General features: G+C 51.6%; 1 protein-coding gene across 1 annotated transcript; it reads left to right on the top strand.

The window, feature by feature from the left end:
• Positions 1 to 5,546: 5,546 nt before the first annotated feature.
• On the top strand, positions 5,547 to 12,577 carry LOC140906199 (uncharacterized). Its single transcript, XM_078851285.1, has 2 exons — positions 5,547 to 5,596; positions 10,373 to 12,577. Exon 2 carries the CDS (start codon positions 10,387 to 10,389, stop codon positions 11,353 to 11,355), a length of 969 nt encoding a protein of 322 aa, XP_078707411.1. The 5' UTR covers positions 5,547 to 5,596; positions 10,373 to 10,386; the 3' UTR covers positions 11,356 to 12,577.
• The last annotated feature ends 7,600 nt before the right edge of the window (positions 12,578 to 20,177 follow it).

Below are 20,177 nucleotides of genomic sequence, written 5' to 3' on the forward strand. Positions count from 1 at the left end.
TGTGGGGCCCAAAACTGGACACAGTACTCCAGATGAGGCCTCACCAATGTCGAAGGTGCTGGACCCACAGCACCAGTAAAGTAACATTACCCTAAAACTCTCTGTATTGTGGTGCTACTGAGCCAGGCTTTCCAGCGTGGTCAGAGGGCCTCGCAACTGCTCCTAACACTGATATCACTGGAGGTAAATCAAGAACTGAAACCATAGACATGGAGAGACAAGTGACCGAGGCTACAACTAGGCCCATAAACCCTGACGGTGGGGATATTTCAGGACTATGTCAGTGATCCCTATTAATATGAGACATCCCATTCTTGAATACCTGATGCATCTCTATATCTCCATATACTCTCCACTTATATGAAAGTGTTTATAAAATTCATAATACACAATACCAAAAGATTCACAGAAGCCTTCACCCAGCTGCCCCACATCCATAAACAGCACAACCTCAAATAACATTTATTTCCCCCTTCTGCATGGGACCGTGCATGTGGGTCCAGCACCAGTCATGGCAGATGCACTGTCTGGTGGTGTGGGCCAGTTCAGATATCCCACTTCTGGCAAGAAAGGTTCCCCCTTCTCCTTGCAAACACAGCAGGCCACAGTAATGTGGACCATAGGGTTTTGAAGGCAGTGCCAATGGGATTTCAATATGCCAAAAGCACATTCCACCGTTATCCTACAGCTACGGAGTGTGTGGTTGAACCCTCCTTTGCCAAGTCCTCTGAAATCAGGCTAAGGTTTCATAAGCCCTGGCAACAAGGGGTAAAGCAGGTCCCCTAGAATAACTGTGAGGACAGTGTATAACAATGTCATGCAGTGGGACTAATGATGGGAAAGTCCGGATCTCTGGAACACCCTAGAATCATGCGTCCTGCCAGTGCATCCCACAGTCGCGTCCATGAATCTGCCTGTGTGGTCGACCAGGGCCTGCGTAATGATGGAGTGTAGGTACTCCTGTGCTCCCTGCAGCGGGCAAACAACAGGTGCATGCGTTCCATCGGTGGCCCTGGCACAATTTGGAAAGCCTGTTCTCTGAAAGGCGATAATTATGACAGGAACGTTTGCAATGCTTACTAACTTTGGGTGCATCACAGGCCTGGTCACCTCATAGACCTCTGCCGCAGCCACCCCCGTAGTTGGTCTGCCAGCCTCAAACTGGTTAGCCACAGAGCTGTAGCAATCTGGGGTAGCCAGCTTCCTGAAGCCTATCGTGACATGTTTCTGCACTGTCGTGGCCCCTCTTGTGCATGTGTCCTGACACTAGAGTGGGGGGCAAGCTGATCACAAACCTTCAGGGAGGCCTGCTTCTTCATGCTAAAGTTCTGGACCCATTGTTGGTCATTCCTGGTCTGCATGATGATGTGATCTTGGGGCCAAGAAGCACAGCTGGTGAGGATTTGTTGTGTAGCCTTTGGCAGCTCAAGTCAGAGAGCACATTTGTACGTGCTAGTCTAGACCCTGTGTAAATGGGTGTGGAGCAGAGCTTTGTGGTGTGTATTGTCTTAGTGTTCACAGACCCCACCCAGGGTGGGGCTCCGTTGTACTAGGCACAGCACAGACATGTAGTAAAAGCCAAACGCTGTCTTGAACACCTTCATCTTTCATTCAAGACGGTTATTTGTAATTGCAGCAGAAAGCGCTGAGCGTGCAATGCGTGTGATTCCAGGTGCCGGTGACGTTCGACGACGTCTCCGTCTAGTTCAATGAGCAGGAGTGGGCGAACTTAGACGAGTGGCAGAAGGAGCTTTACAAGAACATGATGAAAGAGAATTATGCGACCCTGATCTCCCTGGGTAGGGCTCAGGTTTTACCTGTATATTTCCAGCTCTGTCAGGTACCAGCTTGGCTGCCCCTCAGGCAAATCCCCATGTTCCTTTGGTTTCCAGGTACCAGCACTGGCAGCCAACAGAACCGTTCTCAGTTATCCGATCCACACACACACACCCATTTATAAGGAGAGCATGAGCAACACAATGATGATTCTGATCTCTAGATCTCAGGTGCTTTCCAGTGTTACATACACAGACTTTCAGGGCAGAAGGGATCGTTGTGATCATCTGGTCTGACCTCTGGTAACACAATTAAGGAATTGCTGGGTGAAGTTCCATGGCTTAAGCCTGATAATTTGTGTATGAACCAGATCCCATCTTTTAGAACAACGTCCAGTCCTGATATGAAAGGTGTTAATGATGGAGAATTTCCTACATCACTTGGTAAAACATTTATTTATTCATGTCCGGTCCCTATAAAGAAACCTGTTAGGTTCCTTGTGTGTTTTGCGATGTAAAATCACCTTTGTCAAAGTCCGTCTCTCCGGCAACAACAGTAACTTTACAGTCTGTTCAGAGGGGACGAGCTACATTTCTGAAGAACGGTCTGTAGAGATTGAAAGAGCATGTTCTCCTGCTGATTCCCCAGACAGATCCACGTTGCAGTAGTTTTTGTGTCCCTTCCCCAGACAGGCACATGCAGCTGATAATACGTGGGTCAGAAGAACTGCTCTTTAAATGATTATTAAAGTTGAAACAAAATGTTTCCTATTAAAAAAGCCAGTCCCCTTTTGTAAGATCTCATGTCATGATCTGGACGTGGGTTGGCTGCAGGCTTGAAAATAAGCAAGAGGTTTGACTTGTACTGCTCATGAGGCATCAAGGCCCCTTGCACATGTGAATCCTTGAATTCCCCTCTTCGAGGAACAAAATCCATCTTACCTGTGTCGCATTTGTGTAGGAATCCTAATAAAATGTTTGCCTCCGTCCAGCTTGCCCATCACTTCCAGTGATTTCAGGAGCTGGCTTAAAATCATTTACAGTTCTGTGTAAAAAGAGCTCAACCAGTTATGAACGAAACATGCGGTTTCTTCATGTCCTCTCCAGTGAACAGATTATGCTGTTTCCAAACCTCACATCCTGTCTCAGATTGAGCGAGGGGAAGAACCCTACCTAAGGGATCAGCCAGGATCCCAGGATAGATCGGGAGAAAAAGATCAGAGTGAAGAGGGATCAGAGGAGAAGGAAGTTCCTATAGATGCCTGCCCAGGTGAGTTAGACAGAGCGTCACAGCATGCTTCACTATGGCTGACCCTACCCCATTCTTTTTCAGGAAATCTAGCCGGGCAGCGCCACCATTGGTAGCAAGGTTGGGAGCGCTACGGTGGACAGGGAATGGGTGTTTAGACCACTGTGTCATTTAGGCCTGCTCTGATTTTTTTTAGACAAAGGAAATGCAGTAGATCTAATCTACCTGGGTTTCAGGAAGGCATCTGGTACAGTTCACATGGAAGATTACTAGTTAAATTGGAGAAGATGGGGATTAATATGAGAATTGAAAGGTGGATAAGGAACTGGTTAAAGGGGAGACTACAACGGGTCATGCTGAAAGGTGAACTGTCAGGCTGGAGAGAGGTTACTAGTGGACTTCCTCAGGGATCGGTCTTGGGACCAATCTTATTTAACGTTTTCATTCATGTCCCTGGCACAATAAGTGGGAGTGTGCTAATAAAACTTGCGGATGACGCAAAGTTGGGGGTATTGCCAGCACAGAGGAGGACCGGAATATCATACGGGAAGATCTGGAGGGCCTTGAAAACTGGATAGTAATAGAAACGGGATGAAATGTAATCGTGCAAAGTGCAAGCTCATCCATTTACAGACTAACAACATTTTTTGCTATAATCTGGGGATCTATCTGTTGGAAGCGACAGAGGAGAAAGGCCTGGCTGTATTGGTTGATCACAGGATGACTGTTAGCCGGCAATCTGATGCAGCCACGAAAAAAGCTAATGTGGTCTTAGGATGCATCAGGCAAGGTATTTCCAGTAGAAATAGGGAAGTGTTGTTGCCATTATACCAGGCATTAGTGAGACTTCATCTGGAATGCTCCCCACAATCTGATCCGGTTCTGGTCTCCCATGTTTGAGAGATGAATTCAAACCGGAACAGGTGCAGAGAAGGGCTACTCGGATGATCCGAGGAATGGAAAACCTGCTTTATGAGGGGAGACTCAAGGAGCTTGGCTTGTTTAGCCTAACCAAACGAAGGCTGAGGGGAGATATGATTGCTCTCTATAAATGCATCAGAGGGATAAATACCAGGGAGAGGGAGTAGTTATTTAGCTTAAGTGCCAATGTTGGCACAAGAATAAATGGATTGGCACAAGAACTAACTAGCCATCAACAAGTTTAGGCTTGAAATTAGATGAAGGTTTCTAACCATCAGAGGAGTGATGTTCTGGAATTGCCTTCCAAGGGGAGCACTGAGGCAAAAAAACTAAATGGTTTCAAGACTGAGCTTGGTAAGTGTATGGAGGGGATGGTATGATAGGGTTGCCTATAATGACATATAGCCAATCTGCAACTGCTAGTTGCAAAAATCCCCAATAGCCAGAGATGGGGCACTAGATGGGGAGAGCTCTGAGTTACTACAGAGAATTCTTTCCCAGATGTCTGGCTGGTGGGCCTTGCCCACATGCTCAGGGTCTAACTGATCACCATATTTGGGGGCAGGAAGGAATTTTCCCCTGGGTCAGATTGTGGGGAGCACTGGGGAGATGGGCTGAGAGAACAGGGAAATGAGGACCTTTGCAGTAACAGGGGTAATGGGAACATGAGACTGGGGTGGCTTCAGGGTTATGGTGAGCACAGGTAAATCACGTTAGCTGGGTTGGAGAGAGCAGTGTGATTAGGCCAAAGGTGTGACCCTGCCCTCCAGAGGGTGGAAGAGTAGATAGGATTGCTAGAGAGGGGTGACTGGGAAGAGGATGGAAGATGGTCTGAAGGATCATGAACTTGGATGCTGATCCCATGGCAAGAGGAGAAGAAACTGATGGAATGAGATGCCCCCGTTTCATGCCAGAGAGTGGTGGAAGAGGGGCTAAAGGAGAGTCCCAAGGAGCTCGCTGGGCAGTAGCTGCCAGAGCTTTGCAGGCAGAGGGTATTTTAGAACGTTGTTAGTTAGGGCGTGTCCTTGAGGAAAAATGATGGGGCTCAAGTGCCAAGTCTTGATGATGTGAAGGTTGGGTTTTTTGAATGGAGGGATTTCAAATGCAGGGTCACACGGGAAGGTGGGTGAGGGGGATGGTGGGGGCTGAGAGTAACGGTAGTGAAGAAGGTTAATAAGAGCTGAAGATGTTGGGGGAAGGGCAGCAGCTGAAGCTGAGAAAGTAGAATTTGGAGTTCCAGAATCCAGAGAGACTTTGGTGACCCTCCCTTACGGACATCTGGGTGTTTGCTGGTTGTTTTCCTCCATGTCTTTGCTTCAGTCCCAGCTAGTTCTTACTCGACCCATTCCCTTTCAGAGCATTTCATGGCTGCTTAACTTTCAGCTTCCCCTGGAGCTTCAGGAAGATGTTTGAATCCATTCAGAGCAAGTCTCCTTCTGCCAAGAAATAGCAGAGAGCAGAGATAAGGGGCCAGACCCTTCAGAAGCTGTGTGTTTGTCCATCATGTAATGAATGTTGCTTTTTTTCCCACGGACAGAATCTCCGGTTTCTACCATGGATATTTTATCGTGGGTTATACAAGAGGAGGAACCCTCTGAGAACAATCAGCTGGGTCTGGAAGGGAGACCGAGCCCTACAGACCACAGCACTGGTGAGAAACAGAGTAACCCAACGGAACTCTTTGATTTCCTATGGTTCTACCTCTTATCTGCATATGGGACGTTACATGGTCCCATGCATTCTATTCTTAGCTCTGCTACTGGCTTTTCTGGGGCCTTGGGCAGCTTCTTTACCTTTCTGTTCTGTAAAATGGGGAGAATGATGTATTCCTTCTGTAACCCTTCTGCCCGTCAGAGTTGGCAGCAACAAGGGCCGGGTTCAATATCTAGGGGATCCATTCCAATAACACAATGCAAACCGGCTCGAGCCCCCACCCAGTGACCTGGGACAAATATGTACCACCCCCGCTGGGCGCCTCCAAGAGGCAATACTTCCCCTCTCGCAAGCACAGAGTCTGAGTGTAGCAAAAGCCTTTTAATAACAGAGAGAAACAATGTGGCATTATGTTGGGGAAACACCACCAACAGGATTCATAACACAACCCATGAGCAAAAAAAACCCACCCCAAGCAAATTGGGGCATGCCCTTTTCCCTTTGGTTCTTGAGTCCAGCAACCCCAAATCACCCAAAGTCCCAAAAGTCCAATGACCCAAAAGTCTCTGTCCCTGGTCAGGGCAGCCCCAGAGTTCGAAAGTTTATCTGCGGAGCTTTACCTCCCAAACTGGGTGGAAATGGGACGGGGGTAAGAGGCACCTTACATGATCTGAAGATGACCGCCCCATAGCTCCATAGCAGCGCTCCGCTCCGCCAGCCGCCCCACGAACTCCTTCGCTCAGCTGCACTCCGCTCTGCCAGCCGCCCCACGAACTCCTTCACTCAGCTCCACGGCCCACAAGCAGCTCCTGCCACCCACAAACTGCTCTGCGTCAAACTGCTTCTCCAGCCGGTCCGCAAGGCACTCCAGCCGTCCTACAAACTGCTCCACAATCTATCTTCAGGCTCCCCCACTACTTAACACAACACTCAGTGATTTCAGCTCTTAGGTGAATTCAGCTTGTAGTAAGGGAGCCCCAGTGCTGGTGCACTGTCAGCCCAAAATGAGCTCAGCAGCCTATGACTAGACTTCTAATGAAATCAAAATTAGCTCTGATATTCTACAGTGGAGAGAGGAGGAAATGCAATTAGCATGTAAGGCCCTCACCAAGGGGCCCATGCCACCAAGTATTAATACTTGTCCCCAGCCTCTCTCCATTCACACAGTTTTGGAACCCATGACCCTTGCCTAGCGAGTGCTACTTAGTTGATGGTGAATCCCTCCATCATAACAAAAGGCCACGTACAGTTCCCAGCACAGTTCCCATAATCAGGGTAATAACAATTTATTCTTCCTGCCCCAATAACAGAGACACTGGGGATCCCACAGCAGCCAAAGTGACCATTTGGGCAGCTATGGTCTCATTCTAGGCGGGGTGGGTGTGCCTATGCAAATGAGATTGGCCCCTGAAGTTCTTTTCCACAACTTGCCACACCTCACCACCAGATGTCAGGGTGGAGCTCATCCTGACACGGCTTACACTTCCCTTGTAAAGCGTTTTGAGACCCACCACGGAAATGCACTGTGTAAACGTTTGGTGTCACCAGCTCTTGATGTCCCGCCTGTGCTAACGGAGAGAGAGAAGAAGAATTCTCTTGATGTTCTGGTCTGCAGAGAGTGTGAGGTCGGAAAAGTGAAAAGGAAGTGTTGCGAGATGGCATATCATTGTAAGAGGGGGTGGGGGCAGAGGTGAGGGGGGGATCCTGACTTATCATCTAGCACGGCCCTAGTGCTCTTCAGTGGTGGGTGAGATGTGAATAGCCGGGGGTGCTCGTGGGCCCCAAATCAGGTGTGAATCAGTGTCATCAGTGGATGTGCGATTTGTGGATCAACGTGGAAAAGAGAGAACATGAGAACAGCCACACTGGGTCGGACCAATGATCCATCTAGCCCAGTGTCCTGTCTTCTGATGGTGGCCAATGCCAGATGCTTCAGAGGGAATGAACAGAACAAGGCAATTTTGAGTGAACTGTCTGCTGTCGTCCACTCCCAGCTTCTGGCAGCTGGAGGTTTAGGAATACCCAGAGCATGGGGTTGTGTCTCTGACCATCTTGTCAAATAGCCACTGATGGACCTGTCCTCCATAAATGTATCTAATATCTTTTTGAACCCCATTATACTTTTGGCCTTCACAACATCCCATGGCAAAGAGTTCCACAGGTTGGGTGTGGACTGCATGAAGAAATATTTTCTTTGGTTTGTTTTAAATCTGTTGCATATTAATTTCATCAGGTGGCCCCTAGTTTTTGTGTTATGTTAAGGGGTAAATAAGACTTCCCTAGCCACTGTCTCCGCCCCATTCCTAGTTTTACAGGCCTTGGTCAGACCCCCCCCTTCGTCGTCGCTTTTCTAAGATGAACAGTCCCAGTCTTTTTAATCTCTTACACGGGAGCTGTTCCAGACTCTCATCATTTTTGTTGCCCTTTTCTGAACCTTTTCCAATTCCAATAGAGCTTTTTTGGAGATGGGCGACCAGAACTGCCTGCAGTATTCAAGGTGTGGGCGTGCCATGGATTTATAGAGCTGCTTTACGATATTTTCTGTCTTATTATCTATCCCTGTCCTAATGGTTCCTAACATTCTGTTCGCTTTTTGGACTGACGCTGCACATTGAGGGATGTTTTCAGAGAACTATCCACCATCACTCCCAGATCTTTCTTGAGTGGTAACAGCTCATTCAGACCTCATTCTGTATGTATAGTTGAGATTATTTTTTCCAATGTGCTTTAAGAACATAAGAAAGACCATACTGGGTCAGACCAATGGCCCATCTAGCCCAGTATCCTGTCTTCTGACAGTGGCCAATGCCAGGTGCCCCAGAGGGAATGAACAGGACAGGGAATCACCAAGTGATCCATCCCCTATCGGTCAGTCCCAGCTTCCGGCAAACAGAGGCTAGGGACATCATCCCTGCCCGTCCTGGCTAATATCCATTAATAGACCTATCCTCCATTACTTTACACTTATCAACATTGAATTTCATCTGCCATTTTGACCCAGTTTTTTAAGATCCCTTTGAAACTCTTTGCAGTCATCTTTGGACTTAACTGTCTTGAGTAATTTTCTATCATCTGAAAAACTTGCCACCTCACTGTTCACCTCCTTTTCCAGATCATTTATGAATATGTTGAACAGCCCTGGTCCCAGTACAGATCCCGGGGGGATCCTGATATTTACCTTTCTCCATTGTGAAAACTGACCATTTATTCTTACTGTTCGTTTTCTATCTTTTATCCAGTTACTGATCCATGAGAGGGCCTTCTTTCTTATCCCATCACTGCTTAGTTTGCGCAAGAGCCTTTAGTCAGGGACCTTGTCAAAGGCTTTCTGAATGTCCAAATACACTACATTCACTGGATCTCCCTTGTCCTCAGAGAGTTCTAATAGATTGGTGAGCCATGATTTCCCAATATATATTCATCTATGTGTTATTTACGATAGTTTCCACCAATTTGCCTGGTGCTGAAGTTAGGCTTACCGGCCGGTAATTGCCGGGATCGCCTCTGGAGCCTTTTAAAAAAATTAACAGTATATTAGCTACCCTCCAGTTGTCTGGTATATAGAGGCTGATTTAAGCGATACGTTAAGTACCCCAGTTAGTAGTTCTGCAATTTCACGTTGGAGTTCCTTCAGAATTCTTGAGTAAAGGTAGAGGGCAAAGGAAGTTTACCTGGCAAGTGTGCTGGGTTCCCTTCCAACCCTGCTGTAGCGTAGGTGGAACTGGCAGTGCTGATATGGTTCAGGAAGGTTGACTGATACTTTCTGTTAGAAGATGCTGTTTTCAGTTGCTGGAGCAGAGGGGGCAGGTGTAGGAGCCAGGGAGGGGAGCATAACACACGTGCACAAGTAGGCTGAATGAAAGATTGCAACGTTACTTCTGGCATCTCTAATTTACAAGTGGTTGACTTTGCAGCCTTTGCACTCTGTTAATGTAGTGGGGCTTTTTGTATCGAGCTTCATTTCTACGGGGTGAAATTCATCCCTTGTGCAGAGGGCCAGCACAGGACCTACCCACAGCTCCTCCTGCACTGCCCATGTACGCATCCTCTGGGAATGTCGCCCTCAGAGCTTTGCACAGCTGCTACAAAGACACAGTCCCTGCTCCAGAGAGCCATTTATAATCTCGTTGCAGACGTTGCATAGACAAGAAAACAACTGGGGTGGGAGTGAGGGAGGATGAGGGTTACCGGAGTCAGATCACATGGCTGCTCTCTGAGGGTTTGTACGGAGCTTGCTGGGTCTGTTAGAATTACACATTTTTAATGGGAAACTAGTTTGCCTGCAATATTCAGCACTTAATGCTCATGTTAATGTCCGAATGGCAGATGCAAGGTAATTGCAGAATCTGCAAACTCCACTTTCTTCTGCACACTCTATACTTTCAGCAGGATCTGAAAACATACGATGTATGTCCTCTGTGTGCATGTGTATTTTATATAGCTACGTATATCTTATGTTTTCTGATTCTACAGAAAGTGTAGAGGCTGCGGAAAAGAGCGTAGTTTGCAAGCCCTGCATTTACCTTGCTCCTGCAAGATTTTTCAGTGTGTCTGGTAAAGTGTCTCTTTTTCCACATGCTGAAATAGCTTAAAATATGCTGCCCCTCCCCTTCTCTGAAGTGCATGTTCCCAGACTCCTTGACGCTCCCTTTCTGCAAAGAAACCTGCCCTGTTGGGACCCGAGTGTGGCTCGGGATTGTCCTGAGTCTTCAAAGGACTCTTGTGTTCCAAGAGAATGAAACGAATTAACCTTTGTGTTGCTGGTTCATTTCAGGAGATGGCCAGGTAATGACAGAAGAAACCAGGTTTGATGGGGATTGTGAACCTGAAAATCTGGAGGCAGAGGGGGAATTACCAGGAAGACCCAGAGACAAGGTCCTCCAGACCTTGGCTGAGGCCCAGCTATGGTCTGAGATGCAGCAGCCAAATCCTGAGAAGAGAAGGTTATGTGACTCTGCCGAAGATGAGAGTGGCGTAAAGACTCTGAGTGTCTGCCCGCGGAGCCGCCCGAGGGACAGACGACACCCATGCACAGAGTGCAGGAAGAGCTTTCGGCTGAAGATAAACCTTATCATTCACCAGAGGAGCCACGCAAACAAGGGGCCGTACGAGTGTCCTGAGTGTGAGATCAGCTTCACTTCCAAGCAGCATCTTGCTCTGCACCAGAGGATCCACAAAGGAGAGAGAGCTCCAGCACCTGGACTTGGGGAAAGCAGTGATCTGGAGCTGAGACTCTGCCCAGGAACGGAGTCCAAGGGAACCACTTACAGAAGCATGAGAAGCATATCTGGCATCGGGGAGCGCAGGCCGAGCCACACCGACGAGAGGCTGTACGTGTCCCACCAGAGTAAGCAATACTTCTCCCAGGAGGTAGATCTAACGAGGCACCAGAAGACTCACAGCAAGATCTTCCCAACATGCACCATGTGCTGGAAGACGTTCACCTGCTCCTACAGCCTCTGCAGGCACCAGATGGTCCATTCGGGAGAGAGGCCGTATCACTGCCCTGACTGTGAGAAACGCTTCACTCGCAAAGTGAACCTCTTGCGGCACCAGAGGGTCCATGCCAGGGAGAAGATCCTGAGGATGTGCCGAATGCACCGACAGATCGCCCGGAATCCGCTGCCCTCTGAAGCACCAGGGCAGCCACTGCAGGGAGAAGCTGCCAGTCCACAGAAGCCTTCATTGGTCACCAGACAACGCACCCAGGAGAGACGTGATCACTGCACCCACTGCAACAAAAAGCTTCCACTGTGACCAGTCTCTCAATTACCAGTACAGATCTCACACTGGGGGAAGGGAAGGGCTTCCCAGCTCCCAGCACGCAGGGGGCAGCCCAGCCCCACTGGGTGTAAGAACAGGAAATAAGGCAGTGGCCGGCGAGGACTGATAAATTACCACCTGGGAAAGGATGCAGGAAGCGCTGGGTGATGTTCTTTGGCCTGAGTCGTGCAGGAGTTCAAAGTAGATTATCATAATGGTCCCTTCAGGCCTTATCTAGGAAGTGATGCCCAGGTGAGTATTGTCCAGCTGCCTCTGAAATGTTAGGGTGGCTGGAGTCTCAGAGAAACCGTGTTAGTGTCTAGGTGGATCTTGGAGCTGAGGGGGCCCACATGAACTGTAGAGAGTCCACAGGTCAGATAACTGGGCCTTTCTCCTGCAAGGGAACGGAGCAGGAGGGAGTGCTTCGATGCCATGGTGGGGATGGTCCTGTGGAGGCTCACACAGATCAATATGTTTTGCAGTTCCTTATGTTCTCAGCAGGGCTTTCTAGTTCTCTGCCTCTGCCCTACTTGCTAATGCATTAACTGATTCCCACGTTGCTTTCCCATGAATTGGAGACTCTGCTTGTCAGTTAGACTTTTGTTTCATTCAGCACCGATTGTGTTAAGGTTTTAAGAGGCCGGGTGGTTGTAAGCCCCAAGTACACGCTGCGGTGGGAAGGGTAGGAGTGGGGAGTAACTTGATGTGGGTTTGGATCCCTCCCAGCTCCACCGTCATCACGTTAGGCCACCAGCACTTAACAGAGACTTGAATGACAGACACCGATTTATTCTGATCAGTGGGGTTTCAGGGATCTACTTTAAGGCTGTGAGGTTTTAGCTTTGTACTTGGAAGAATTAATGACTCAATTTAAACCCTGTAAAATCCACTGATACCACCGTGATGGGCACTGTAAAATGGAGAAATTATTTGACTGAAAAAAATCAGAGCCTGTCAACCGGTGGGTTCTCATGCCAGCTCAGGGTGGATTGACGCCACGCCAGAGTCTGTTCCAGGCCCTTGCCACAGGGCACCATGTATTGGTTCAACAGAAACTTAGACAAAACGTCAAGATGAAGTCATTCCTCTGCCCATTTCCCTCACCTCTCTGAGCCTCTCCAGGTCCTTGCCCTGACCCAGGGACTCCTGTAGGAACCTGATTGCTCCCTGCAATTCTCTAGCCCAGATAATGTTGCTGGCCAGGACAAGATCCACAAAGGGACTTAGGTGCCACTGAGATCCTCAAAACACATGCTGCACTCCCCCTCAACCTGCAGGCAACTATGTTTCTGCCAGGAGGTGTGCACAAAACTGCCTACGTTCTGGTGCCCTGGAGCTACTCAGCACCATACCTTACTCCCAAATCCTGGGGCAATTCTTAAGGAGGTTTTTGCTCCCCCTCTCTTGCTTGCAGGGCCCAAATGGACAGGTGTTCTCAGAGCACCTATCAAATCAAGCCTTGCACAGAAGACAGCTGGGGAAGACCAGATTGATGTGTGTGTGTCTGTCTCTCTGTCCCAGAGTACCCAATAGCCCAGTGCTTAGGGCACTCACCTGAGAAGCGGCAGACTTGTTTGAAGATCACAGCTCTGCCTGATTTGGAGCAGCAACATGAAGTCAGATCTCCCACCTCCCAGCTGAGTGCCCTAATTCTGGGGTGGGACTCTCTCAGTCCCTCCTCCTGAAGCTGTTCCAATGTGTATAATACTGAAGTATTTACTCCTGGGGGAATTCTGTGCCAAAAATTTAAAAATTCTGCGCAGTGTATTTTAAAATTCTGCATATTTTATTTGTCAAAATAATGCAATATAATCACTCTAGTTTCAATTATTTTGGTAATTTACTTAAACTACAATACAATGGATGGAGAATGGGAGTGGGGAGCATTGGAGGAAATCCCCAAACCCCCATGCCTAACAGTAATGTAACTAGGTTTGACCCTTTATTTCTAGTTATTAGTCAACAAATATATGCATCCATATGCTCAGTGTTACATCATAGACAACTGAAGAACCAGTGAGGGCTGGGGAATCAAACTCACAATTTATATTGGCTACTGTCCATCTCCAGAAAGGTCAGTAGCAAACAGTTCATGGAGCACATTCTGATAGGAAATTTTTTCAGTCCAAAAAATTAGACCAGTTTTAATCACTAAAGCACCATAAGCATTTATAAGGCCATACTGTCCTTTACACCACTCTGGCAATGTAAAGGAGCCTTAAAACATTTACCCCTGTTCTATATTCCTGGGGGAATTCACAAAGAGAATGGGAACAATTCGCTAAGCAGGCAGGCTGCTACATTCTGCTCTGCCAGAGGGGACAGAGCCTGCCCCATGCCTACCTCCTCAGAAACACCCTGAAGCCTTGCCCCTCCATGCCAAGCATGCTGCCACAGTGAGCAAGAGGGAGAGAGTCTCTCTCTCTCTCTTGCATGACTGTCCAGCCCCGCCCCCCCAGTGGTGATTTATGTCTCTACTGGCTGCTTTGGGCACCCGAGCCAACTTGCCAGTGCTGCTGGAGAGGGGTGCATGACCGCTCCTGCAGCTTCCCTTTGCTTTCCTGTCAGAAGTCATTTTTCTGCGGGGAAGCAAAGAAATCTGCGGGGGACATGAATTCGGTGCATGCGCAGTGATGCAGTTCCCCCGGGAGAATACAGTATTAACTGGAACAGGGGCTGGACCCTGGCTCTCGAAGGTGAGTGCCCTGATCCCCAGGCTGTACAATCACTCTCACACTCTGGCCCAATGACGATTTAAGTATTTATACAAAGTGGAACAACTTCAGCGAGAGAGACCTGTTAGGATATAGATATTCAGGTCTGTCTGTAAAGGCCTATACTCTAAGAATTTAGGTGTATTCTTATCGCTTGGCTAATTATAGAGGTATAAAAGAAAGAATCAAAATCACTGTCTGCCGGTGTAAGGGCCTTCTCTTACTGTGATAGTTTGTGGCCCTGTGCTGAGGCTCAGGCCTTTGGCTAAGCAGCAGAGGCAGCCATAAGCTGGGAAGCGAACAGTCACATCCTCACATTCCAAACTAGTCACATTGAAATAAGGTGCTATTGGGCTGTTAGGCACTATCAGGACAGAATTGTATTCCTATCACCTCCAGAGAATGGGAAGTGCCTAGAAAATGTAAAAGGAAACTTAGTTTGATAGCATCCTGTCTGGCAAGAACTCACTTATCAATAGCTGGGGTGTGAAATCCTCACTTCTGTATTGTCTTGTCATTATAGTTCCCACTTTGCTATTGTTTGTCTGTATCATCTCTGTCTGGTTCTGTGATTGTTCCTGTCTGCTGTATAATTAATTTTGCTGGGTGTAAACTAATTCAGGTGGTGGGATATAATTGGTTACATAATCATGTTACAATATGTTAGGATTGGTTAGTTAAATTTCAGGAAAATGATTGGTTAAAGTATAGCTAAGCAGAACTCAAGTTTTACTATATAATCTGTAGTCAATGAGGAAGTGAGTGGGAGTGGGTGTGGGTGGGGGTGGGTGTGGGAGATGGGAACAGGGAATGGGAGTAAGGAAGTTGGAATCATGTTTGGCTAAGGGTAGGAATGGGAACAGGGACACAAGTGTAAGGCTCTGTGGTGTCAGAGCTGGGAAGGAGGATACTAAGGAAGGAAACTGGAATCATGCTTGCTGGAAGTTCACCCCAATAAACATCGAATTGTTTGCACCTTTGGACTTCGGGTATTGTTGCTCTCTGTTCATGCGAGAAGGACCAGGGAAGTAAGTGGGTGAAGGAATAAGCCCCCTAACAAGACCCATCTTGGAATACCCTACAGCTGCCACCACTTCTTCCTCCTCCTGGTTTCTTCTTGAGAAAGGGCTGACCTGGCTTGGGCACCTAACTGCATCAGCAGGCTCACAGCTGAGACTCCCTGTGTGGAGATAAAATCCCCTTTCCTACCAGAGAAGGGATTGTGCCAGCCCTTTCCAAGACATAACACATGCTCCCCCCACTCCTTTAGCTAGTGCATGGTGGGGACAGAGCCATGGGGGGCTGGTACAGTGCTGGGAGCGCTGGGAATCATGGGAGGGAGGGAAAAGGTGACAAAGCTCCTGTGTCCCCGCATTGTTCCCTGCTATGCTGAGCACTCCTCTTGTATCTTGGAGGATGGGTTATCTGATCTCCCCTGTATTAAGGGCCGAGATGGACAGAAGTCTGACCAGAGGCCGAATTAAATATTACTGTAGGTTGGCCAAAAGGTTATCTCTGCAGGGTGATTTGCACAAAATGTGACACATAAGAGGCAAAGCTGACAGCTATGCGTATAGTTAAGGTGGCCAAACACCCTCCATTAAAAGAGCCTGTTTTCTGCGTATGGACTAGACCTTGTACCTGAGTGTGCCATTTGCACAACTGACCTATGAGCAGCTTCTCCATTGCTGCCTACCTCCTTCCTCTTCTGGCCTCCATTTTCTAATCCGGCCTCCTCCTGGCAAGCAGGGTTTCTTCTGACATAGCAGATGGCGTCTGTCTTCAGGGCTCAGATGTGCCCCGGAATCCTTCCCAAGCTCCACACCAGCTGCTGTCATGGCTCAGCAGGGAACTGCAGACCTGCGCGGGTCCTTCAGTGCCGGACCTGCAAGGGGCAGGGGGCAGTTGGCCACATTTGCGGGCGGGGGGGGAAGTAAGGCAGTTATTTCAGTTACAGAGTTGCAGCTTGGTCCCTTGTGCTGGGTCATTGTAAGGTGTAGGAAAGGTGTGAAATACACAAGAAACAGCCCTTGCTGGATTTAAATCTAACATACTTGGTATAGTGCATCGAAGTACCCTACGTGCAGGGTACTCCTTGTGAATTGCTTCTCATTGGCCACCTGAGACTAAGTGTTGGCTTTGAAATGCCCCTTAGGGGTTGTTCTACAACGTGAGTGTATGTGTAAATACTTCTCGGCTCTCCGATAAACCTGGCCCTCCAGTACTGACAGATGCTGACACCACAAGGAGCAGCAGGGGCAAAATGCCGAGCGGAAATCCTCTGTCAGCGTTGATTACTCAGGGTCCCAGACGCTCCCATGCTACGCCATGGAAGTGCATGCTCTGGGAAACGGAGCTGTGTATTCTAACATGTTCTGGCTGGAGACCAAGTTCTGCCGTTATGCCAGGGTAAGTCCAGAGAAACCCCACGGATTTCAGTGACCTCAGTCCTGATATGCTGCTGCAGCTGAGGGCAGAAATTGCCTTTTCAGCTATCGACATATATAGGTGCATTCAAGATAATTAATCAGGATACAGCAGTGTGAGCGGAGTTGTGTCTGTGATTACTAACCTTATTCCAATCTCACTTCGTTAAACCTCTGCTCTGACACGTCTGCCTCTTAATCGTTCTTGGGCCAAAGCCTACTCAGTGTAATCCTGATTAGCCTCGTCCTTCTCTGTGGGAGGGCTCACAAGGGTAAGGGCAGTGGGATTGGGAATCTTATCTCGTATCTTGAGACCCCCTGGTTTTATAGAAACTCAAGAGCTGGGTCAGCTCCGGGCATGTATGCATGTTTATGGAAAGGAGACTCAGGATAAGGTCCAGGCCAGGGACAACCTGTGGGGCTCACAGGATCAGCCCCATAGAGCTGGTATCTCATTCAACGGTGCACGAAGGCCAGAAGTTTCCAAACCAGTACCGGTGAAATTGGGCAGCTCAGAGCCTCCGTGGCCACATGACATTTTCAACAGTGTTAATCTTGCTCAATACCCCAGTGGACCCCGGGGGCCGGTGTTCCCAAGGGCTGTACTGGGGCACAGCTTGATTGCTCTTGGAGGTCTGGTGAAAGCACCCCAAGAACTCCACACGTGCACCAAAGAGCCCCTGAGCCAGGCGTGCTCACTGCCCCCTCCCCCAAATTCAGACAGGCCACATGTGGCCTCAACCCAGCTCCCCCCCACTCCTCCAAGCATCCACACAGGACAATGGGGCAAGAGGAACAATTACTGACTGAAAAGTGGGGCGGAGAGGGTGAGAATGGGTGATCCCGTGGGGTTCCTGCCCGCAGCAGTTGTCAGGTGGGCGCAGGTGCCCCCCCTCGCAGTACACACACACTGCTCTGATGTGCCCAGGTCCTGCTGAAGGAGCATCTCCAGGGGGCAGGGGAATGTGTATGTGTGTGTGGGTGGGTGGAATGGGGCAGGAGAAGGGGAATGTGGGGGGGGTGGGAGTGGGATGGGGCAGGGGAATGAGGAGGATAGAGGTGGGGGTGGAGAGCAGGATGGGGTGGGGGCAGGGAATGGGGGGGTGGGAGTGGGGTGGGGCAGGGGAATGAGGATAGAGGTGGGGATGGGGAGCAGGATGGGGTGGGGGAAGGGAATGCGGGGGGTGGGAGTGGGGTGGGGAGCAGGATGGGGTGGGGGCAGGGAATGTGGGGGGTGGGAGTGGGGTGGGGCAGGGGAATGAGAAGGATAGAGGTGGGGGTGGAGAGCAGGATGGGGTGGGGGCAGGGAATGGGGGGGTGGGGAGCAGGATGGGGTGGGCCAGGGAATGTGGGGGGTGGGAGTGGGGTGGGGCAGGGGAATGAGGAGGATAGAGGTGGGGGTGGGGAGCAGGATGGGGTGGGGGCAGGGAATGAGGAGGATAGAGGTGGGGATGGGGAGCAGGATGGGGTGGGGGCAGGGAATGGGGGGTGGGAGTGGGGTGGGGCAGGGGAATGAGGAGGATAGAGGTGGGGGTGGGGAGCAGGGTGGGGTGGAGGCAGGGAATGTGGGGGGTGGGAGTGGGGTGGGGAGCAGGATGGGATGGGGGCAGGGAATGGTGGGGTGGGAGTGGGGTGGGGCAGGGGAATGAGGAGGATAGAGGTGGGGGTGGGGAGCGGGGTGGGGTGGGGGCAGGGAATGGGGGGGCAGTGGGGTGGGGCAGGGGAATGAGGAGGGTGGGGGTGGGGAGCAGGGTGGGGTGGGGGCAGGGAATGGGGGGGTGGGAGTGGGGTGGGGCAGGGGAATGAGGATAGAGGTGGGGGTGGGGAGCAGGGTGGGGTGGGGGCAGGGAATGTGGGGGGCAGTGGGGTGGGGCAGGGGAATGAGGAGGATAGAGGTGGGGGTGGGGAGCAGGGTGGGGTGGGGCAGGGGAATGAGAAGGGTGGGGGTGGGGAGCAGGGTGGGGTGGGGGCAGGGAATGGGGGGTGGGAGTGGGGTGGGGCAGGGGAATGAGGAGGATAGAGGTGGGGGTGGGGAGCAGGGTGGGGTGGGGCAGGGGAATGAGGAGGGTGGGGGTGGGGAGCAGGGTGGGGTGGGGGCAGGGAATGGGGGGTGGGAGTGGGGTGGGGCAGGGGAATGAGGAGGATAGAGGTGGGGGTGGGGAGCAGGGTGGGGTGGGGGCAGGGAATGGGAGGGGTGGGAGTGGGGTGGGGCAGGGGAATGAGGAGGATAGAGGTGGGGGTGGGGAGCAGGGTGGGGTGGGGCAGGGGAATGAGGAGGGTGGGGGTGGGGAGCAGGCTGGGGTGGGGGCAGGGAATGGGGGGTGGGAGTGGGGTGGGGCAGGGGAATGAGGAGGATAGAGGTGGGGGTGGGGAGCAGGGTGGGGTGGGGCAGGGGAATGAGGAGGGTGGGGGTGGGGAGCAGGGTGGGGTGGGGGCAGGGAATGGGGGGTGGGAGTGGGGTGGGGCAGGGGAATGAGGAGGATAGAGGTGGGGGTGGGGAGCAGGGTGGGGTGGGGCAGGGGAATGAGGAGGGTGGGGGTGGGGAGCAGGGTGGGGTGGGGGCAGGGAATGGGGGGGCAGTGGGGTGGGGCAGAGGAGTGAGGAGGATAGAGGTGGGGGTGGGGAGCAGGATGGGGTGGGGGCAGGGAATGTGGGGGGTGGGAGTGGGGTGGGGAGCAGGGTGGGGTGGGGGCAGGGAATGTGGGGGGCAGTGGGGTGGGGCAGGGGAATGAGGAGGATAGAGGTGGGGGTGGGGAGCAGGGTGGGGTGGGGGCAGGGAATGGGGGGTGGGAGTGGGGTGGGGCAGGGGAATGAGGAGGATAGAGGTGGGGGTGGGGAGCAGGGTGGGGTGGGGCAGGGGAATGAGGAGGGTGGGGGTGGGGAGCAGGGTGGGGTGGGGGCAGGGAATGGGGGGTGGGAGTGGGGTGGGGCAGGGGAATGAGGAGGATAGAGGTGGGGGTGGGGAGCAGGGTGGGGTGGGGGCAGGGAATGGGGGGGCAGTGGGGTGGGGCAGGGGAATGAGGAGGGTGGGGGTGGGGAGCAGGGTGGGGTGGGGGCAGGGAATGGGGGGGTGGGAGTGGGGTGGGGCAGGGGAATGAGGAGGATAGAGGTGGGGGTGGGGAGCAGGGTGGGGTGGGGGCAGGGAATGTGGGGGGCAGTGGGGTGGGGCAGGGGAATGAGGAGGATAGAGGTGGGGGTGGGGAGCAGGGTGGGGTGGGGGCAGGGAATGGGGGGCAGTGGGGTGGGGCAGGGGAATGAGGAGGGTGGGGGTGGGGGTGGGGAGCAGGGTGGGGTGGGGGCAGGGAATGGGGGGGCAGTGGGGTGGGGCAGAGGAGTGAGGAGGATAGAGGTGGGGGTGGGGAGCAGGATGGGGTGGGGGCAGGGAATGTGGGGGGTGGGAGTGGGGTGGGGAGCAGGGTGGGGTGGGGGCAGGGAATGTGGGGGGCAGTGGGGTGGGGCAGGGGAATGAGGAGGATAGAGGTGGGGGTGGGGAGCAGGGTGGGGTGGGGCAGGGGAATGAGGAGGGTGGGGGTGGGGAGCAGGGTGGGGTGGGGGCAGGGAATGGGGGGTGGGAGTGGGGTGGGGCAGGGGAATGAGGAGGATAGAGGTGGGGGTGGGGAGCAGGGTGGGGTGGGGCAGGGGAATGAGGAGGGTGGGGGTGGGGAGCAGGGTGGGG

Source organism: Lepidochelys kempii, chromosome 2, assembly GCF_965140285.1.
Source record: "Lepidochelys kempii isolate rLepKem1 chromosome 2, rLepKem1.hap1, whole genome shotgun sequence".
Classification (NCBI taxonomy): Eukaryota; Metazoa; Chordata; order Testudines; family Cheloniidae; genus Lepidochelys; species Lepidochelys kempii.